The sequence below is a fragment of the Chinchilla lanigera genome, unplaced genomic scaffold (genome assembly GCF_000276665.1).
Source record: "Chinchilla lanigera isolate Chin_1 unplaced genomic scaffold, ChiLan1.0 scaffold00013, whole genome shotgun sequence".
NCBI classification, from domain to species: domain Eukaryota; kingdom Metazoa; phylum Chordata; class Mammalia; order Rodentia; family Chinchillidae; genus Chinchilla; species Chinchilla lanigera.
Genome location: NW_004955414.1, coordinates 21,703,835 through 21,723,163, shown reverse-complemented (window position 1 = coordinate 21,723,163; position 19,329 = coordinate 21,703,835). Strand labels below are relative to the sequence as shown.

At 35.2% G+C, this 19,329-nt stretch overlaps 3 protein-coding genes across 3 annotated transcripts; all 3 read right to left on the bottom strand.

Moving 5' to 3' along the window:
• Positions 1-953: 953 nt before the first annotated feature.
• Positions 954-1,919, bottom strand: LOC102008843 (olfactory receptor 52N4-like). Its single transcript, XM_005380501.2, has one exon. It carries the CDS (start codon positions 1,917-1,919, stop codon positions 954-956), a length of 966 nt encoding a protein of 321 aa, XP_005380558.1.
• An 8,894-nt stretch (positions 1,920-10,813) lies between these two features.
• On the bottom strand, positions 10,814-11,773 carry LOC102011301 (olfactory receptor 56B1-like). The gene has a single exon (XM_005380104.2). It carries the CDS (start codon positions 11,771-11,773, stop codon positions 10,814-10,816), a length of 960 nt encoding a protein of 319 aa, XP_005380161.1.
• A 6,572-nt stretch (positions 11,774-18,345) lies between these two features.
• On the bottom strand, positions 18,346-19,329 carry LOC102008527 (olfactory receptor 52N4-like). Its single transcript, XM_013511734.1, has one exon. It carries the CDS (start codon positions 19,327-19,329, stop codon positions 18,346-18,348), a length of 984 nt encoding a protein of 327 aa, XP_013367188.1.

The following is a 19,329-nucleotide window of genomic DNA, read 5'->3' as shown; positions in this document are numbered from 1 at the left end:
ACAAACTGCAGGGCATGAGGCTTTGTGTGGAAAAAGGAGAGAGAGAGTGAGTCTTGATGAATTGTTATAGGACGTTTCTCTAAATTGTGTAGGAAGAGAGGTGAGCCAAGGAATAATGGTATTTTGAGAGATGGGGTAGCCGTTGTGTAGGATTTTAAAATTGAATAGAAGAAGAAGATGACATAAGCACTTATGAACTGAGTCAGGGGGAAAGCAGGGCTAAATGTTCACCTTAGCTGGATAGAGAGGGATTAACAAGGTGTTCGTGTATCACTATTTAATTGGCATTGTTTGTAATATTCATATCAAATCACTATCTTATGCATTCCATCCTTCATTAATTTGTAAGAACCTTAAAAATTAAGAGAATGGAACTTACTTCTTGAGTTCAATTTTCAAATAGGAAGAAGGCAAGATAAGACTTTTGTTCTTGTCTTACCCTGTAGTCAAAAATAATACTTATGATGATCTTTCTTAAGTTGGCTAAAAGGTTTCTGTATCTCTATATTATTTTGTTTTGAAAGCCATCTTGAGAAGATCTGCAAATCTCAGTAGTCTATAGAGAAGCATTTTGTTTGAATCAGGTGAAAAGAGAAGTGGTCAGATGATCACCATAGGCTTTATTCATTTCTTTTGATAACTCACTCAGCTTCTACTTAAGTTTGATCACAGAAAATTAGATTAAGGATGAGAACAGTTCTTCGAGAGGGAGGGAGATGGCAAAGTGAAAGGACATTCTTGTACCACTGAGGCTCTGAGTACATTAAATGGGAATGCACCACTCTGTGATACCTCTTGTCATAGACAAAATGTGAACTTTAGGGAGGTATCAATAGACTATGAATAAACATCTGACAAAGTATGTGTTCATGTCTATGTTTCCCGGAACTCTGCCCATTTTCTTCATTTCTCTTCCCTTTCATTACTTCCCTTTTCCTGGAAAACGTACTTTTTTATGTGCTGTGAGATTTTATATTCTTGCTTCCTGAAAGAATCCTTACAACGCAGTCCCGTATCTGCTTGGTTTTCACCCCATAGACAATCGGGTTCATGGTGGGAGGCAAGAGCAGGTAAATATTGGCCACAATGATGTGGCAAGATGGAGGGATGGCATTGCTCCCAAAGCGGTTAAAAAAGAAACAGAAGAAGGCTGGACTGTAGGAGAAAACGATGGCACAGATGTGGGCAGTGCAGGTGCTGAAGGCCTTCTGCCGAGCATCTGCTGAGGAGAGGTTGACCACTGCCCGCAGGATCATGGTGTAGGAGACTGTGATGCACAGGATGTCAAAACCCCCAATCAATAGGGCAATCATCAGACCATAGATAATATTGACCTTGATATTTCCGCAGGATAACTTGGCTACAGAGAGCTGGTCACAGTAAGTATGGTGGATTAAGTTGCCTCTACAGTAGGGTAGTTGCTTGGTGATGAAAATCAAGGGAATGATGAGTAGCACCGCTCTCATGAAAGTAGCACAACCAGACCTTATAATGACAGGACTGGTGAGAATGGTTGAGTAGCGCAGAGGGTAGCAGATGGCCACATAGCGGTCCAGAGCCATAAGCATGAGCACCCCAGACTCCATCACTGTGAAGGTGTGGATGAAGAACATCTGTACCAAGCATTCATCAAAGCTGATTTCCTTCAGATGGAACCAGAAGATGCAGAGGGCTTTGGGGATTGTAGCAGTGCACATGACCAGGTCAGTGAAGGAGAGCATGGCTAAGAAGTAATACATAGGCCTATGTAGGGAGTCCTTGAAGCTGATGAGGTAGAGCAGTCCACAGTTCCCAACCATTGCCACAACATACATTGAGCAGAATGGGAATGAAATCCAGATGTGCATCTCCTCCAGCCCTGGGATCCCATGGAGAATCAGTGAAGCTGGGGTCAGGCTTGTTTGATTCAGAAGCAACATGATTATCTCTATATAGTCTTTAAGAAGCTTGTGGGCTTTTAGTTTTAATTTGTTTTGGTTTTTGATCTTCTAATTTGAAGAAAAATAGAAAAAGAAAATTTACAATTGTGGTCCTTTTATGTCTCTTTTATCTGGTAAACAAAGCACATTAATACCAAACAAGCAAAATTTAAATGCCCGGCTAATATTTGCTTAAAATTAATTTAAATTGTACATGTTCTCTTGTTCATTAATTTATCAATTCACTCGACATACTATATGCACTTTTAGTAGTTAGTATGTTCTAGTTTGTATTGCTATTATTTTAAAACACAATGCATGTGTGTAGGTGCAATTTTAGAAGTATATAGGCAAGTCTAATTATGTTATGATCTCAGTATTTCTGTGATGTTTTATACATGTGTTCAGAATTCAACACCCCTTCATTTAAGTATTTTCTTAATAATAGGCTCACAGAACATCTTAGAAATAAAATAGCTGATATGCATAGGATGCATTTATTGTTGTTCTTATTCTTTATTAGTAAGTCATTTATATTTACTGAATATCAAGTACTATATTAAATATTCTATATGTAGTAATTTAATATTCACTAAAATCTCAGAAATATTTTTATATCTTCCTTTTAGAATTGAGTAAATGGAAGCACTTGGTATCTGAGCTTCTTTGTATCTGAATACCAATATTTAACGCTTTTCTAAAAATTGCCCACAAGGAGTATAAATGTCTAACAAATACCTGAATTGTTCAACATCGTTGGCCATTAGAGAAATGCAGATTAAGGCAACATTGAGATTACATTTTATCCCAGAAAGAATGGCTATCATCAAGAAATCAAATAATAACAAATTCTAGAGAGGCTGCAGGGAAAAAGGAAATTTTACATTATTGGTAGAAATGTAAGCTTAGCACAAACCACTATGGGAATCAATACAGAGATTCCTCAAAAAACCAAAAGTAGAAATTTGTTTTCACCCAGCTAGTCCCCTTCTAGGTACCTTCCCAAAAGACTCAAAGATACCATATTACAGTGATATATGTATACCATGTTTATAACATCACCATTCATAATAGCTAAATATTGGAAGAAGCCTAAATGTCCATCAACAGATAAAGAAATGTATTTCCACACATTGGAGTATGACTCTCCCATAAAGAAAGATAAATTTCAGTCATTTGTAGGAAAATGGGTGCATCTTGAGCGTCTAATGTTAAGTGAAATAAATCAGACACAGAATCTTAAATATAGGATGGTTTTTGATAAATGAAATCCAAATTATAAATAAAGTGCAAGATAAAAGATAGATAATAAACAGGGAGATAGCTCTTTGTCAAATTGTAAAGGGATAAAGAAATGAAAGGAGGGAAAAGAAAGGGGAAGGAAAGAGGATGAAAAATGGAATTAAGATGTGTTATGCATGTGTACCAACTGTAAACGTTATGTACTGTAAACAAGTGCAAATAAAACATTTTTAAATGAGTTTTTAAAAATGTGTACCAAAGGGTAATAAAAAATCATCCAAGTCCATCATTCTGAAATATTATTTCCCATTCTTTCATTCATTCACTTCTTTATTTTAAAGAGAAAAAAAACAATAAAAATGATACAGAATTTCAAAACAAGATTCCTTCACTCTTTAGCTCGCTCTTTGCTCTGAACTTTGCATTTATGAATAGTATACCTTTTTGTTTTTTGAAATGGTTTTTATAGTTGCTATTTAATATTTATATTTATTTTAATATAGGTATGCTTGGCATGGTGGCACATGCCTGTAATCCCGACACCCAGGAGGCTGAGGTAAGAGGATCCTTGAGCGTTTGAGACCAACCTGGGCTACAAAGTGAGCTCCAGGCCAGCCTGAACTGTATAGTGACACCCTGTCTCAAAAAGACAAAAAAAAAGGTATTATCTTTTGTATCTACCAGAATAAAACGCTTTATTTTCTACATCCTTCAATGTTATTTTCGTTATTTTTGCTTATTATTTGATCCAAATATCTCAAGATGTTTTAACTCATTGTCAGTATTGTGAAACACTCTAAATACCATTTTTCCCACAGTTCAAACAACCTATCAATTCTATTCCTTCCCCACATCATTAATATTTGGGGAGGGGGGATTTCTGCCCACCCCTCTCTCTGAAATTCCTTAGGTTTGTTACACAATTCTCATCTGGAGTATAAAATTTATATATAGTCTATCCTGTTCAGAATTTGATTGTTTTAAAATTCTAGGATAGATGTTCTTTCCCCTCATTATTTTTAAAACCTTTTGTCTATTCATCTCCCTGCTTCTAGTACACATATGAATTTTAATCCTTTTTATGTGAATTATGCTTCCTTTGCTTTTTTTCATTTACTTGGGGTTTTTTTGGCAACTTTCATTTGTTTATGTCTTTAAACATAATGGTGATAGTGAGGGTAAAAACTTATGTGTGTACAAATAATTTTTGAATCTGGAAGTCTATGACCCTTGGTTTTGGAAATTTTCTACTACCTTTAAATAATTTTTTTAACTGTCTCCCTGTTATTTTACTACAATTCCTTTTGTTCCTACATTGTATCTTATACACATATGCTCTTCTTTTTTAAAGAAAAAAAATTCTGCTGCATCCCTTTGTGATTCATTTTCTTAAAAAGTTCCTCAACTATACCTCTGAAATATTTTTCTTTTATATATCACATTTAAGTAGCTTAAAAGGGAGCTATGCATTTTTTCCAGAATGCATAGTATTCATAGTATTTCAAGGCCTTTGTTAACTTTAACATTATGTAAGACCAGCCACTGATACTGAAAAGAAACTGAACTTCAGCAAATAAGCTACTTAAATGATTTAGGTGCTTGACCCATTTAAAAAATTTCCATGTATTAATAAAGGTATAAAGAGAACCAGTTTTCTCTTTCTGATATTTGTTGTGAAGAGACTATCAAACCTAGAGATAAAATGATGTTCTACATTAGGACAAACTGCACTTCACTAAACATTTTAATAATTATTTCTAAGTAATATGGACCTGATTTTTTTGTCTTTATTTCTGCAGTGTTTGAGATTATTATCTCACTAGATTCAGTAAGTTTTTATTATGTCTTTTATATATCACTCTTAAGTAGCTTATTTGTTGAAGTTCAGTTTCTTATTCAGTTTCAATGACTGGTCTTAAATAATGTTAAAGTTAACAAAGGCCTTGAAATACTATGAATACTATGCATTCTGGAAAAAAGTAATATGTTTAGTACATAATAACTGTGTTTATATGAATACAATAATTGCCATCAATTTTATTTTGGTCAGGAATAGAAGCCTGTATTTCAGATTTGCATGCAACACTATATTCAGACACTATTTTAAAATACAAAAAATGTAATCATTCATGTATATCCAGGTATGTGTTTATATGTAAATATGTGGATATATATGAATATTTATATATATGATGAGCTACCAGAAAATAAAATGAAGTTTGAGACTCTATTTTGATGAATGTTTGGCTATTATCAAATTGTTCACTTTGTTCAGTGATTTTTTTTTTAATTTTTCTTTGTTTTTTTTCTGGTACCAGGAATCAAACTCATGACCTTGCACTTGCCAGGCAGGCGCTGTGCCACTGAGCTATATCCCCAGCCCTTTGTTCAGTGATTTATGACAATTCTGTATTAAGCTATGAATAAATAGATGCTAACTGCATCTGTCAATAACTGTTTTAGCTTTTAATTTGGAAAATTTAATCCATTTATGTTAGTTATTATTACTCAAAAGGATAGATCTACTTCTATAATTTTTTATCTGAGTTCTAATATGTTATTTGTTTCTAAATGGAGAAAGGTCTCAAATAGATATTTTCCCCAAAGAAGACACACAATAACCAACAAATTCATGAAAATATGCTGATGTCATTAGCTATTTGGAAAGTTAAACTGAAATTTTCATACCTTGCTGGTAAAAAGTAAAATGTTGCAACCACTACATAAAATAGTTTGGAAGTTCCTTGAAAGTTAAATAAAATTAATTATACAACTTAGAAGTTTCCCTTACAGGTGTATAACCCAAGGAATTTTAAAAAGTTGTGACATAATATTTTAAAAAGAAAATATGGTGAATTTTATATTATGGGAATTTTACCACAATATCGAATAATGCTACAAATGTTTTTTCAAGAGATTCAGAATTTTTTCCTTTGATTAGTGATTCCCCTAATTCCTAAAAGATTTTGCTTAGTATCAAGAATTCTGAGAAAGTTGATTCTGGCAGCTTTTCATAGCCAAAAAGAGCTAAGTGCAGAAACAGTAAAGAATCCCCCAAAGGCGTAAAACATGCACGCACACCCCCCCACACACACACATAAACACATATGCATACATACACAATGTTGTGAAGTGGTCCTGGAAGGTGGGTGACAGAAAGAAAGTGAATATGCAAGTATTGTGATATGAAATAATTGTGTCTGTGGCCTGCCTAGGAGAGTCCTACTCAGTCTAATATAATTCCAATGAGATGCTTAACGGTTAAAATTCTGTATGTAAGTGACTTTATGGGATACATTCCATCTAATTCCTCAGTAAGAAGTTATTGAAGAAACAAGTATTTTGGTAATGATGAGAAATATACAACACATATTTCCAAAGGAAAGTAACAACTGCCAGTTCATCTGGAATTTCAACTACTATTTGAAGACATTTCAGACTTACCGTATCTTCCACTTTATTCATTTTTCACTAGGTTTTGGTAAAGGGCATTTGGTATATTTTATTCAGTTAGTTCTTTACAGGAGAAGCTAAGGAATGCATAGTAAGTTTGGAGGTCATGCTAGTGATGTTGTTTTTGAAGTATTTATGGGGAATACTCCAGTCAACAAGCTCCATTATTTTGCTGTGTGATAAAACAGTGCTTCCAGAAGGATTTTATCCATTTCTGCCTAAAAAGACAGATTTAATTATTTTTTTTCTTCTCTTCACCTGGCAAGTATTTATTTATAGACTGTGTCCTTAGAACCCCAAAGGATATTTATGATGTAGCCTTTTAAATGCTTGGCATTCATCCCCTGGACAACAAGGTTCACAGTAGGAAGCAGGAGCAGGTAAATATTGGTCACAATGTGGCAAAATGAAGGGATGGTGTGGTCCTCAAAGCAATGAGAAAAGAAAGAAAGGAAGGTTGGGTTATAGGTGGTAACAACGGTACAGATACGGGCAGTGCAGGTGTTGAAGGTCTTCTGACGAGGGCCTGCTAAGGAGATGACCACTGCCTGGAGGGACAAGTGTAAAAGGCTATGGTGTGCAGGATGTCAAATTCTTGGTGAAGCAGAGAAACAATCAGGTCATAGATAATTTTGACGTTCACATTGCCGCAGGTTATCTAAGCATACTGCTTGGATATTAAATTAGGGAAAATTAGATGAACATGCAAACTTTGCAGTACTAATTATGATAATATTTATAATTTTTAAAAATTTAATTTTATATCTATTCCCAAAAGATAACGAAATTAGTATGTGTTAAATTATTAACGTGAAGAAGGGTAAAAGTGTTCTGAATGAGATTAGAAAGCAATCATAGTTCTACAGCGAAGTGAACTTATGGTAAAGCTCAACCTAGATTATAAAAATATATATGTGAAAGTTCTCATATGAATTTATAATTCATAATTGAAGCTAACATAATTGTACTACTGACTTCTATTACTTTACTGAAAGGAACAGTTAATGATTAATTATTTGATCAATTTTTCATGTCTATATTTGTTTTCCTGAGTAACCACTTTGAAGATATCAATATATAATACAACAACCATTATTAATTTCCTGTCACCTTGTCTATAATTCAGTATTGCTTGTATTGTTCTTATGCTATTTTGTAAATGGGTGTCTGTCTGTTAATATGTCTTTGTTCTTTTATTTTTAAAATAAAATGAAAAAATAATTGAGCAAAAAATAATCACACTGCGGTATAACAGAAATATTGCTATATTAATTTAATCTTCTAAGGTGAGTTCATTCCAAAACAAATGTGTTAGTCAGCTTTTCTTCACTGTGACTAAATGCCTGACACACACAACCTTAACAGATGTTTGTGTCCACACACAGGTTCAGATATTTCAGTCCATAGCTGGCTGGCTCCAAGACATAAACATCACAGTAGCAGAGCAGGACAGAGGAAAGGTGCTCACCTGGTTGTCAGCAGCGAAGAGAGAGAAAGAGAGTGAGCCAGCGAGAGACAGAAAGGGGCTGGGGACAAGAATATACTCTTCCAGGTCATGCTCCCAAAGATCTACCTCTTCTAACCAGGACCCAACCTCTAACAGCACATTCAGTTATGAACTCACCACTGGATGAATACATTGGTGAGGACAGTGCCCCAGTGATGTGGTCACCTTCCAAAAGTCCTTCCTATGAACACATAAGCAATTCGAAATGCTTCTGAACCACGTGATCAGATACAGTCACAACAACAAGCACTTTTCTTTCCTACCAGTTTTCCATATTAGTCAATTTTCCTTTCTCTGGGACAGGAGAGAATTAATTTGATTCACATTCAGGGGATTCAGTGCATGGAAGGCTGACTCCAAGAGAGAAATATCACAGCAGAAGGATGTGGTGGAGCAAAGGCATTCACTTCAGGGAGGTCAGGAGGCAGAGCAGGGGAGCACTGCCAATAAGAAAGGAAAGGGGGTCATACATAATCCATAAAGTCAGGCTTCCGTGACCCACCCAGACACGCAGAGAGTTGTGCTTTGCTAATGCACTGGACATTTCTTAAGCCAATCAAATTGATACAGTTAATGTTAACTCTTACAATGAGTGTTAGGCTTTTATGACATTTCTGATCTGATTATTTCCTCAAAATAAATTCTTAATTAGGTACTAGATTCCCCCTTACTTCAGCCAATAGCTATGTAATGATGCTCTCATTGTCATTTAAATATTCTGTTGCATGTTTATCAAGGATGGTATTTAGAAACTTTCCGTTCTTTTTTTTTAAGAAACTTTCTATTACCAGTTGTGATATACTCTGATGGAAGTGGCTGATATTATTTCTCTTGTGTGAACTTGATGTTATTGTGTATGTGTCCTCATTAACGAGAATATGATTTGCTTTAATAATGATTGACACACGCTGGAGAACAGTGAATACTGTTTTGTTAGGTGATAGATGGCTACTTGGCATGATTTTGGTGATCATTTCACAGTGCAGTCATATCAAAACATCACATTTTATACCTCAAAAATATACAATTTGCATTTATAGGACAAACTTCAATAAAGCTAGAAAAAAATCAATATCAATGAAGTATGCAGAAATACCATAATGTGTACTAAAGATCTGGTAATCAAATTAAATAATTGAATCTGAAACCTGAAAACAATTCCCACAAAGGATATTAAGAGATAATGGAAAAAAATCTAAATACACAGTATGGATTAGATTATTGTAAAGTGTCAGTGAAATTTCTCTAATTTTGTTGACTGTTTTATAATAACGTAAATCATTGTGTTATTTCTTAGAAAATTCACACCAAATTATTTAAGTGTAAACAGACACAATGCTCATGATATATTTTCAACTAGTTGATAAACTATTTCACAAAGGCACATACATAGATACACATCAAAAGAGAGAGAAAATCATAAAGTGGCCCAATATGTAAATAGTCCATGAATCTCTGTAAAGAGTATACAGAATTTCTTGTTCCACTGTTGCAATGTTTCTGTAAACCTGAAATTATATCACATAAAAAATTCAGTTAAATTTTATTGCAGATAATTATTTCAAATGTTGTGTGATTTTTTTCAGGATTCTGTCATATCTGCAAATTATCACCTTCTATAGTATGTTCCTTCATCATTCTAAAGGAATACATATTCTGGCACATGGGCAGCACTGTGTATTTTGTTATAAATGTAGACCACCATGAGAGCTTGAGGGGAGACTAAACAGCCCAGGACCCTGGAAAACATATATGCTCAGGGCAGAGGACTGCCATGCAAGTGCGCACGACTGAGCTAAACAGCTGAAAATAAAGACTCATTCAGACATTTCCGTGATTCTGTTCCCTTCTTCAGGATGCCCTAATCTCAAGTAAACTTTTCTGTAAATGTCTCAAATATTTTATGGCTTGCTTGAGGCATGTGTTCAAAAACAGAGCAGTAGGTCCAATTGAAAAACATGCTATGGTATGTTATACCTTATACTATATGTGTTACCTTTACATGTAGGTATCTTTATTTCTGTTGATCTAAAAATATTCTCTCTACCTTTACATGTAGGTATCTTTATTTCTGTTGATCTAAAAATATTTTCTGTATAAAAATATTCTCTCTAAAAATATTCTCTCAAACAGCTTGCACCATTTTGGGCTGTACTAGCAGCAGCAGAGCCATAGTTATTATAGGAGAGGTGAGGTGATAGAGTTTTATATAAAGGAAGCAAACAAGTCAGTCAGGGACTCAAGAAGAGACAAAACACACACAAGTAGAATTCTGAAGAGAATTTAATAGATTTACTTGTAAGTTGCCCTTAACTGAGTAGTAAGTAAGGTTAATAAAACAAAACTGAATGCTAGGCATGCAGAAACTAATATCAGAAAGCTTAACTCTTTTACCCTAGGGTAAAAGGAAGATGATAGTGTCAGTAGATAGGTTCCAATCCATTTGCTTGAGGACGTACACATTCGTTCCATATCCTTACCACTATTTATATACTTAACTCTTGTCAATTTTGGAGCATCTGTGAAGGTTTTAGGGTTTTTTCTTCATTTTGAAAGCTTTAATAGCTATTTATATAAAAATATAAAAAGGCAAAATCAAAGGTGTTCACTTATTCCTCTACTCCTTTTCGAATTCAGTTTAGCTTAGAAGAAGCTAAGTATCATGTATCTCGTGGTGAAGGTTTCTCTTCTATTATTTCTTTTGCAAACCCAGACAAAGCAGTCTTTGGAAACCTTCCCTAAGTTCTTTGGTCCTAAATGCATAAACCATAGGGTTGAGGGAAGGAGGGACGACGTTGTGCAGCACGTTGAATAGAACTGGAACCAGTGTAGCCTTCGTCTCTGCCAGGTGGGTCACTGAAATCACCACCACAACAGTGTAGAAGAAGAGGATGAGGATGAGATGCGAGCTACAAGTGCTCAGAGCCTTGGATACAGCCTCAGCCGAGTTCAATCTAAGTACTGAACGCAGAATCAAGGCATATGACAATATAATAAGACCTAAATCACTGCCCATTCCAACCCACGCCAAGACCAATTGGCAAATGCTGTTTGCCCTCCTATCGTCACAGGCCAGGCCGGTGACCCCAAGGTTAGAACACAGGCAATGTTCAATTTCATTCCTGGAACAGTAATTACGCTGGGCTGCAAGCACAGGCACTGGAATGACAAACAAGCCATTTCTAAGCACCATAAACAAGGTGGCTTTTAAGATTAAGGAACTGGTCACAATTGATGTATAGCGAAGTGGGTGACAAATAGCTACATATCTGTCAAAGGCCATGCAGAGGAAGATACCAGATTCCATGCCAACAAAACAGTGAATGGCATAAATCTGAGCAAAACACTCAGGGAGACTAATGACATTGGCGTTGAACCAGAAGATGGCCAGGATCTTTGGCATGGTGGTAGTGGCCAGGCCCATGTCTACTATGGAAAGGATGCCCAGGAAAAGGTACATGGGCTGTTTCAGGGAAGGGTCCTGGCAGATGGTGATGAGGATGAGGATGTTCGCACCAACTGCTGAGAGATACAGCAGAGCTAGAGGCACAGAAAGCCAGTGCTGCCAGCTGTGAATGCCTGGGAAGCCCAGCAGAATGAACTCAGAAACCTGGGATTCAGAGCTATTGGAGACTTTCAGAGATGCAGACATATTTTCACATGAGAAAAAATGTTTTCATAGACATTTTTCTGAGTATAATCTTCATTAAACATTATTTTAAAAGTGTCTTCCTATTGTATATTTTGATGGTATCACAAAATGGATTTTGTGTTCTATCCCCTATAGTTTTTAAAGATGGATTAGATAGTTCTGGAGTAGTAGCAAGCAGAAGGTAAATTTAAAGTCGTGATTATGTTGGCTGGGATGTAGCTGAGTGGTACAGCTTTGCCTAGCATGTACCAAGCTTCCGGAGTTGATTCCCCACACTGTAGCCAAAATAAAAGAGGGAGGGGGAGAGAACAGGAGAGGGAGAGGGAGAATTAATTACACTCATCATTGTTAACAAACCAGGAGAATTTTAGCATAACTTTCAAATCATTATTTTTATTATCTCTAGTTATACCAGACATAAACATGGCTTTCCTGTTTGTAATCCTTTCTTCATCTCTTCAGAAATTTTCTGGAAGTAAGCAAGATTTCTCCATATTTTTCTCAATGCTGACTGACTCAGACAATTATTAACTAAAAAGAACTACACATGTTTGGTATGGAATTATGAAAAAGTTGAACTGTGTAGACACACCTTTTCCTAAGTTGGTATAGATGTCCACTAATGTTTCAGGTAGACTATCAATTTTTTTTTATCATGAACTTTAAAAGATTTGCAGAAATAAAATATATAGCAGATTGAGTGATAGACATTTTTGGATATTCTACTATATGTGCACTTTGAGGAAGGATGTGGAAGAATATCTTAATGAGAAATTAAGCAATGGGGTTGAATTTCTCAACCTAAAGAGTCATGTCATGCAGACATATCTTTTGATCTTTTTTTCCTAGTTGAGTCCTAGAGGATCAATAAATATGGAATTTAGATATAAGAAATAAGGTGCTTTTTTAAAATGAGTGTGATAAGAATTCTTAATATGTTATCTACTCTCCACAACATTCTCAATGTGCACAGTACACTATTGTTAATAGTGTGTACAGTTTTCTGTAGCATATCTGTAGAACTTATCCTGTATAACTGAAACCCTACGACCACTAAACAGCAATTTTGTTCTATTTAATAAATAAGAATTTACTATCCATAATATTGAAGGAACAGCCGTGGAATGCTCACTTTCATGTTCAAAATTAGACTCAATATCTTTCCTTCAATTCTGCGCTTTTCATATACTTTTTATTAGGTAGGGTAGTCCTACCAGCCAAACCCGGAACTCTCAAGTCTGCCTGCCCTGTCCACAAACAACTCTTTTGTTTATCTTAGTGATTTCTCTCCTTTCCTCTACCCATCTGTTCCCTTTCCGTTCATTACTACTGTTTTGGTAACCTGTCTCACTGCACTTGTTTTTTGTTTCTTCATATTTTTTCTCAATGATCTGACCTTTCTAAAATTAGTATTGCGTTGTTTAAAGTAAGTTACATCTAATTGCTTTGATTTGAATAAAGCCCAAGCTTTTTAATTGTTCATTCATGAGTAGGATTCAAACCCAACCACATATGTTCTCTTGGCTTTAATTCCATTGTATCCTGTACTATAGATGTACAGAATATGTCATTATATTCTGAACATTTTCTCTTTACAGAGACTGCTGACTTTACAAGGCATTTCATTCTTAATATTTTGCCATTATGGCAAAATAGCTACTGAAAGTTATGAGCAAGTAAAAACTAACAAATCATATTCCAATTTTTAAATGATGCATATAAAGTAAGGTGTAATCAATTTAATTATATCAGTTATATCTTATTCCTCTTATAATTAGTACTAAATGGAGGAGGAGCTGAAAGAAAATAAAATTCTCCTGTGGTAATACCAACAGTATACAGTTCTTTAAGACTAGATATATTTCCTTTCAGATATTTCTCACAATGTCCATATTTGAATAAATTAAATTATACATTAAATCCCAGAAGTATAGCAAAGCTATTAACTCTGAGATGTATCCTATTAATGTCATCTGGAAATTTACATAAGTAGAAAAAAATAAGAAAAAGATCAAAATACATTTCTTTCTTGAACCATGCTGTAACTGGTGTAATGGGAGCTTCTTGTCACTTAGGTTACAGTGTTTTGGAATTATAATCTATATTTTCCAATCATATTAAACTACTTATATTTGTCTAACTTGATTTCATTTTGTTCTTTGACATAAAGCATCTTTTGTTTATGATGGATATAATTTGATGAAGCATAAAATTATCTAAATATACCCATAATACACTTTAATAAATTAAAGTCATAAACAGGCTTGGAGATAAAGCTAGTTTCACTTTGAGCTCTTAGATGACTGCTCCAAAGAGTTCAGCAGAGTATCTCTATCTTGGGGCTTGAAACCATTGAAGTTATTTGATTGTACTTGGCCTGGTAGTTCTATGAAGACTCAATGTAAAACTTTACAGCATGACATCATAAATAGCCTTTTGTCTTTGATCTATCCCTGTTCTTTCGCTTTAAACTATACTTTTTATTTACTTACTTTATTATATATTGGCAAGTTATAGTCATGTAAACAGTATTTGTGGGTATAAAATGATGCTATAGTTTTTGAAAACAGGGTGGAATAATTAAATTAAATTAAATTAATGTACCCATTAACCCAAATGCTTAACACTTTTTTGTGATTAGAGTGTTATGTACAGCTTTTGGTTACTAGCTATATTTAGGATACCGTGTAATTTATCTTTAAAAAATTGGACTTATCCTTCTTACCCATGTCAGGCTTTGTTCCCTGAGGCTGTCACCTCTTCATTTCTCCAATCTTGCACACTCTGGTAGCTTCATTCTACTCCTCTTCTGTGGTCCAATTGCCTTAGATTCTTCATATGCTTAAGAACATGCAGTATTTGTTTTTCTGTGTTTGGTTTATGTCATTTAGAGTAATATGTTCTAATTCCGTTCATGTTATCATAAAATGCAGATGGGTTTTTTTTTTTTTTTTTTGCTTTTTAAGGCTGAATAACATCTCAGTGTGTGTGTATGTGTGTGTGTGTATTTTCACATTTTCTTTGTCCATTCATCTGGTAATGGTTGTTTAGGCTGATTTTCTAATTTGGCTATTGTAAATAATGTTGCAGTCAACACGGGTGCTCAGATAACTCTTTGATAGTCTGACTTCAAAATTTTTGGTAAATAGCGGAAGTGAGATTGTTGAGTCATACAGCAATTCTATATTTAGTTTTACCCATTTTCTTTTAAATGTTCCTCGATTGATATTTGTGTCATATAATTAGGAGAAAATGAGTTTCAGATTACAGAAAAAGAATTCTTTTTGTTATTTTAACTATTAGATTCTAGCATGAAATAAAATATGCTTTTCAATTTAAAAGGCAGTTAACTTATTAATACTAGAGCTAATATGGACGTTTCTTTAATAAACAAGTAACTTCTCTATTACCATGTGAGCCTGATATTTTAAAATTTTACCCTTAACCTCTTTTGCAAAGGCTTTAATGTATCTGCATCTTGCTTCAGCAGAGAGAAGCCACTCTCCTCTATAGCACTTTGCCAATGTAATACTAACTTTAGAATGAGGCACCACTCTAATGCTGAGATTTAGCCAATATGATCTTGACAAGGTTTTAGAATTTACTATGCTTGCTATGACCAGGCACTTACAGTGTGATGTGTTTGCAATAGAAGCAATTTCCTCCTGGGCACAGCCAGCACATTTTGAGAAAGTAGCTTTAACATTACAGGATAAGGTATTCTCAACTGAGATATGACACAGAAGTTATGAACTTCTGGAATTTATAGAGAGTTGTAAGCATTTCAGTGATCTAAGAATAATAGGCTTCCTTAGATACACGAGGACAGGAAAGCCTACAGAGGAAGCTGAATTCCTTGGGCATTAAATCCCAGAAGCATAGCAAAGCGATTAACTCAGAGATGTATCCTATTAATGTCATCTGGAAATTTACATAAGTAGAAAAAATTGGAAAAAGATCAAAGTGTTTCCTTTAGGACTGTCCTGTAACTGGTGTAATGGGAGCTTCTTGCCACTTAGGTTACAGTTTTGTGGAATTATAACCTATATTTTCCTATCATAGTAAACTGTTTATATTTTCCTAACTTGATTTCATTTTGTCCTTTGACATATTCACTTTAACTTTTGTATCATGTTAAGTAGTGAAGTTTATGTTTTCTGTATGGATACCAAGCAATGTTAGTGATATCTGTTGAGAAGATTTTCTTTTCCCTATTGAATTGCCTTCACACAAGTGCCATAAACAATTACCTACATGTACATGTCTCTCATATGGGACATACGTATGTTACATTGATCCATTTGTCTGTTTGTACACTAATACAACACTATTTGAATTAGTGTATCTTTATTAAGTTTTTACTTATGATAGTCCAAGTGTTCTAATTTTATTCATTTTTTTCCTGATCATTGGTGCTATTTTCAATACTTTGCATTATTGTGTGTATTACACCATTGGCTTTAACCTTCTAGTAATGCTTAATGAGATTCACTGGGTTGCATTGAACCTATAGATAAATCAAAGAGCTGAGTCCAAAGAATACTGAAACTTCAAATCTATAAGCATGATTTTCTTGCTGATTAAATTACCATAATTTACCTCAGCAGTATTTTGAACTATTATGATATAAACTATATTTATTTATCACCATACATTTTATATTTTCTGATGCCATTATAAAAGATATATATTTTGCTTGTTGACTAGAAATACAGCTGATTGTGAAATGTATATCTCTTATACTCTTACCTTGCTGTTAATTTATTGATTCTAATAGTTTGTTAGCATGTAATCATTACAAAATGTTCCATTTTATCTGTCCTAAGATTTCTTGTGTTAAAACCTGTTTTGTCTGCAATAGTCGTACAAGCTTTTTCCTGTATTTATAAAAGCAATGTGTATCTTTTAAAATTATTTGATTTTAAACTGAGGATAATAATTTTCTTTCAATTGTTTGCTTAGTCAACTTGTATGAATGTAATTACTGAGATATCCACAACTTTTCTGTGTTTGTTTTAAATTAGCTGTCTTTTTTTGTTGTCTTTTGCCTTTTCACATATAAAATAGGTGTTATTATGATAGTATTTTTCTCTAATATCAATTTTTGTTATTCAATATTTCCTTTTGTTACAAAGGTGAACATAAATGTTGCAACTTACATTCTTCACCTATTGAGGTCTATTTAAAATACTCCATTTATTACTTTAAGAACCATATATGATTTTTCCATTAGCTCCTTTCCTGACTTTTTGTGATTACTATCATATATTTTACTTCTACACATGTTTACACTTTACATGATTTTATTTTCTCCATGTCTAAGAATAAATGTTTGTTCATAATTGCCCAAATATTTTTTCTTTTTAGTTATTACATTATTTCTGCAGTTCTGTGCTTGCATTAGTCATGATTATTTTATATTCTGAATAACATACTTTAGTATTTCCTCTCAGCTTGTTTATATGCATAAATGTTGACCTTATCTTCTTTTTTGAAGGATGTTTTATTGCATAAAGAAATCTAAGCTGAAAGAATTTTTTCTCAGCTCTTCGAAGATATGATTTTATTGTCTTCTGAGTCCACTGTTTAAGCTGAAAAGTTGACCACCAGTTTAAAAGCTGTTCCACTAGTAGCAATGTGTGTTGATTTTGATACTACAATACCACTTTTTGTGCATATTCTAAATAAAATATCTCCACCTCAATAATGGAATATGTATTTGCTTATGCCTCACTGTGGTAATGAGCGGGCAGTACAATTTCTGGTTTCATCTTTAAGAAGAAATTGTTGAGAAAACAGAAGATTTTGGTAGTAATGAGAAAATGTAGTGAAAGTTTCAAGAGCTAACTTGCAGTTATAGAACACGAAACTTTATTGTGAGAAAACAGAGCAATTTGGGTCATCTGACCTTAGTCATTACTTTTACTAGGTCCAGTTTTCTGAATAATTGCTCCAGCACCTCACTGGGTTTTTACTTGTTCTTGGAAACTAATTGTCTTACTTACTTTCTTGTTGCTGAGACACAGTACCTGACACCCACAGCTGAAAGGGGGAAAGGTTTATTGTGGTTCACAGTTTGTGGGGGTTTAGTCCATAGTCAGCTGGCTCCAAGCCAGGGCAACATGGCCACGGCAGGCAGAAATCAGCAAGCACTCAGTGAGGAGGAAGGAGATATATCCAGGCCATGCATACAGTGACCCACTGCTTTCCTCCAGGATTCATCTCCCAACATCACACCCAGCTCTAATCTCGTCAGTGGACTAATCCAGTACAAACACATGTGATCCAGTGACCCCCCCAAGAACCCCACCTATGAGCGCATAAGGCTTTGGGGGCACATCTAGATATAAACCATAACACTGGTAATGAAAAGGCTTGAATTATACAGAATATGGGATGAAAAATCCTATGCAGGGTGATTGGCATGCCAGTAATTGTGATGATTTATAAAACCTTAATGAGACGGATCACTCCTAATGTACCCTTGGCAAGGCCTTTTGCCTAAACGGAGAGAGAAATCTGTTTTTCCCTTTTCTGTCCCACTACAGACAAGTGAGTTCTTGTCACATGTTCTAAGATTTGCTGTCCTTAGGACCTGAAAAGATCCGGACAACACAGTCTCGTATCTGCTTGGTTTTCACTCCATAGACAATCGGGTTCATGGTGGGAGGCAACAGCAGGTAAATGTTGGCCACAAGGATGTGGCAAGATGGAGGAATGGTGTGGTGCCCAAAGCGGTGGGAGAAAAATGAGAAGAAGGCTGGACTGTAGGAGAAAACAATGGCACTGATGTGGGCAGTGCAAGTGCTGAAGGCCTTCTGCCGAGCATCTGATGAAGAGAGGCTGACCACTGCCCGCAGGATCATGGTGTAGGAGACGGTGATGCACAGGATGTCAAAGCCTCCAATAAGGAGGGCGACCATCAGACCATAGATAGCGCTGGCTGTGATATTGCCACAGGACAGCTTGGCCACAGACATGTGGTCACAGTAGGTGTGGGGGATGATATTACCTCTGCAATAGGGCAGGCGCTTGGTGAGGAAAGTAAAAGGAATAACAAGCAGCACCCCTCTTAGGAAGGTGGCAAGCCCAGACCTTATAATGACAGGATCAGTGAGAATGGTTGAGTAGCGCAGAGGGTAGCAGATGGCCACATAGCGGTCCAGGGCCATGAGCATGAGCACCCCAGACTCCATCCCTGTGAAGGTGTGGATGAAGAACATCTGGACCAGGCATTCATCAAATCCAATTTCTGTGAGATGAAACCAGAAGATGCCAAGAGCCTTAGGGATTGCACTAGAGCACATGACAAGGTCAGTTAAAGAAAGCATAGCTAATAAGTAGTACATGGGCCTGTGCAGTGAGTCTTCGTGATGAATGAGATAGAGAAGTCCACAATTCCCGGCCATGGCCATAACATACATAGAGCAGAAGGGGAAGGAAATCCAGATGTGCATGTCCTCCAGCCCCGGGATCCCATTAAGAATCAGCGTAGATGGTGACTGTTCTGTTTGGTTTTGCATTACCACAATTATGTTAGCATGATCATTAATCAT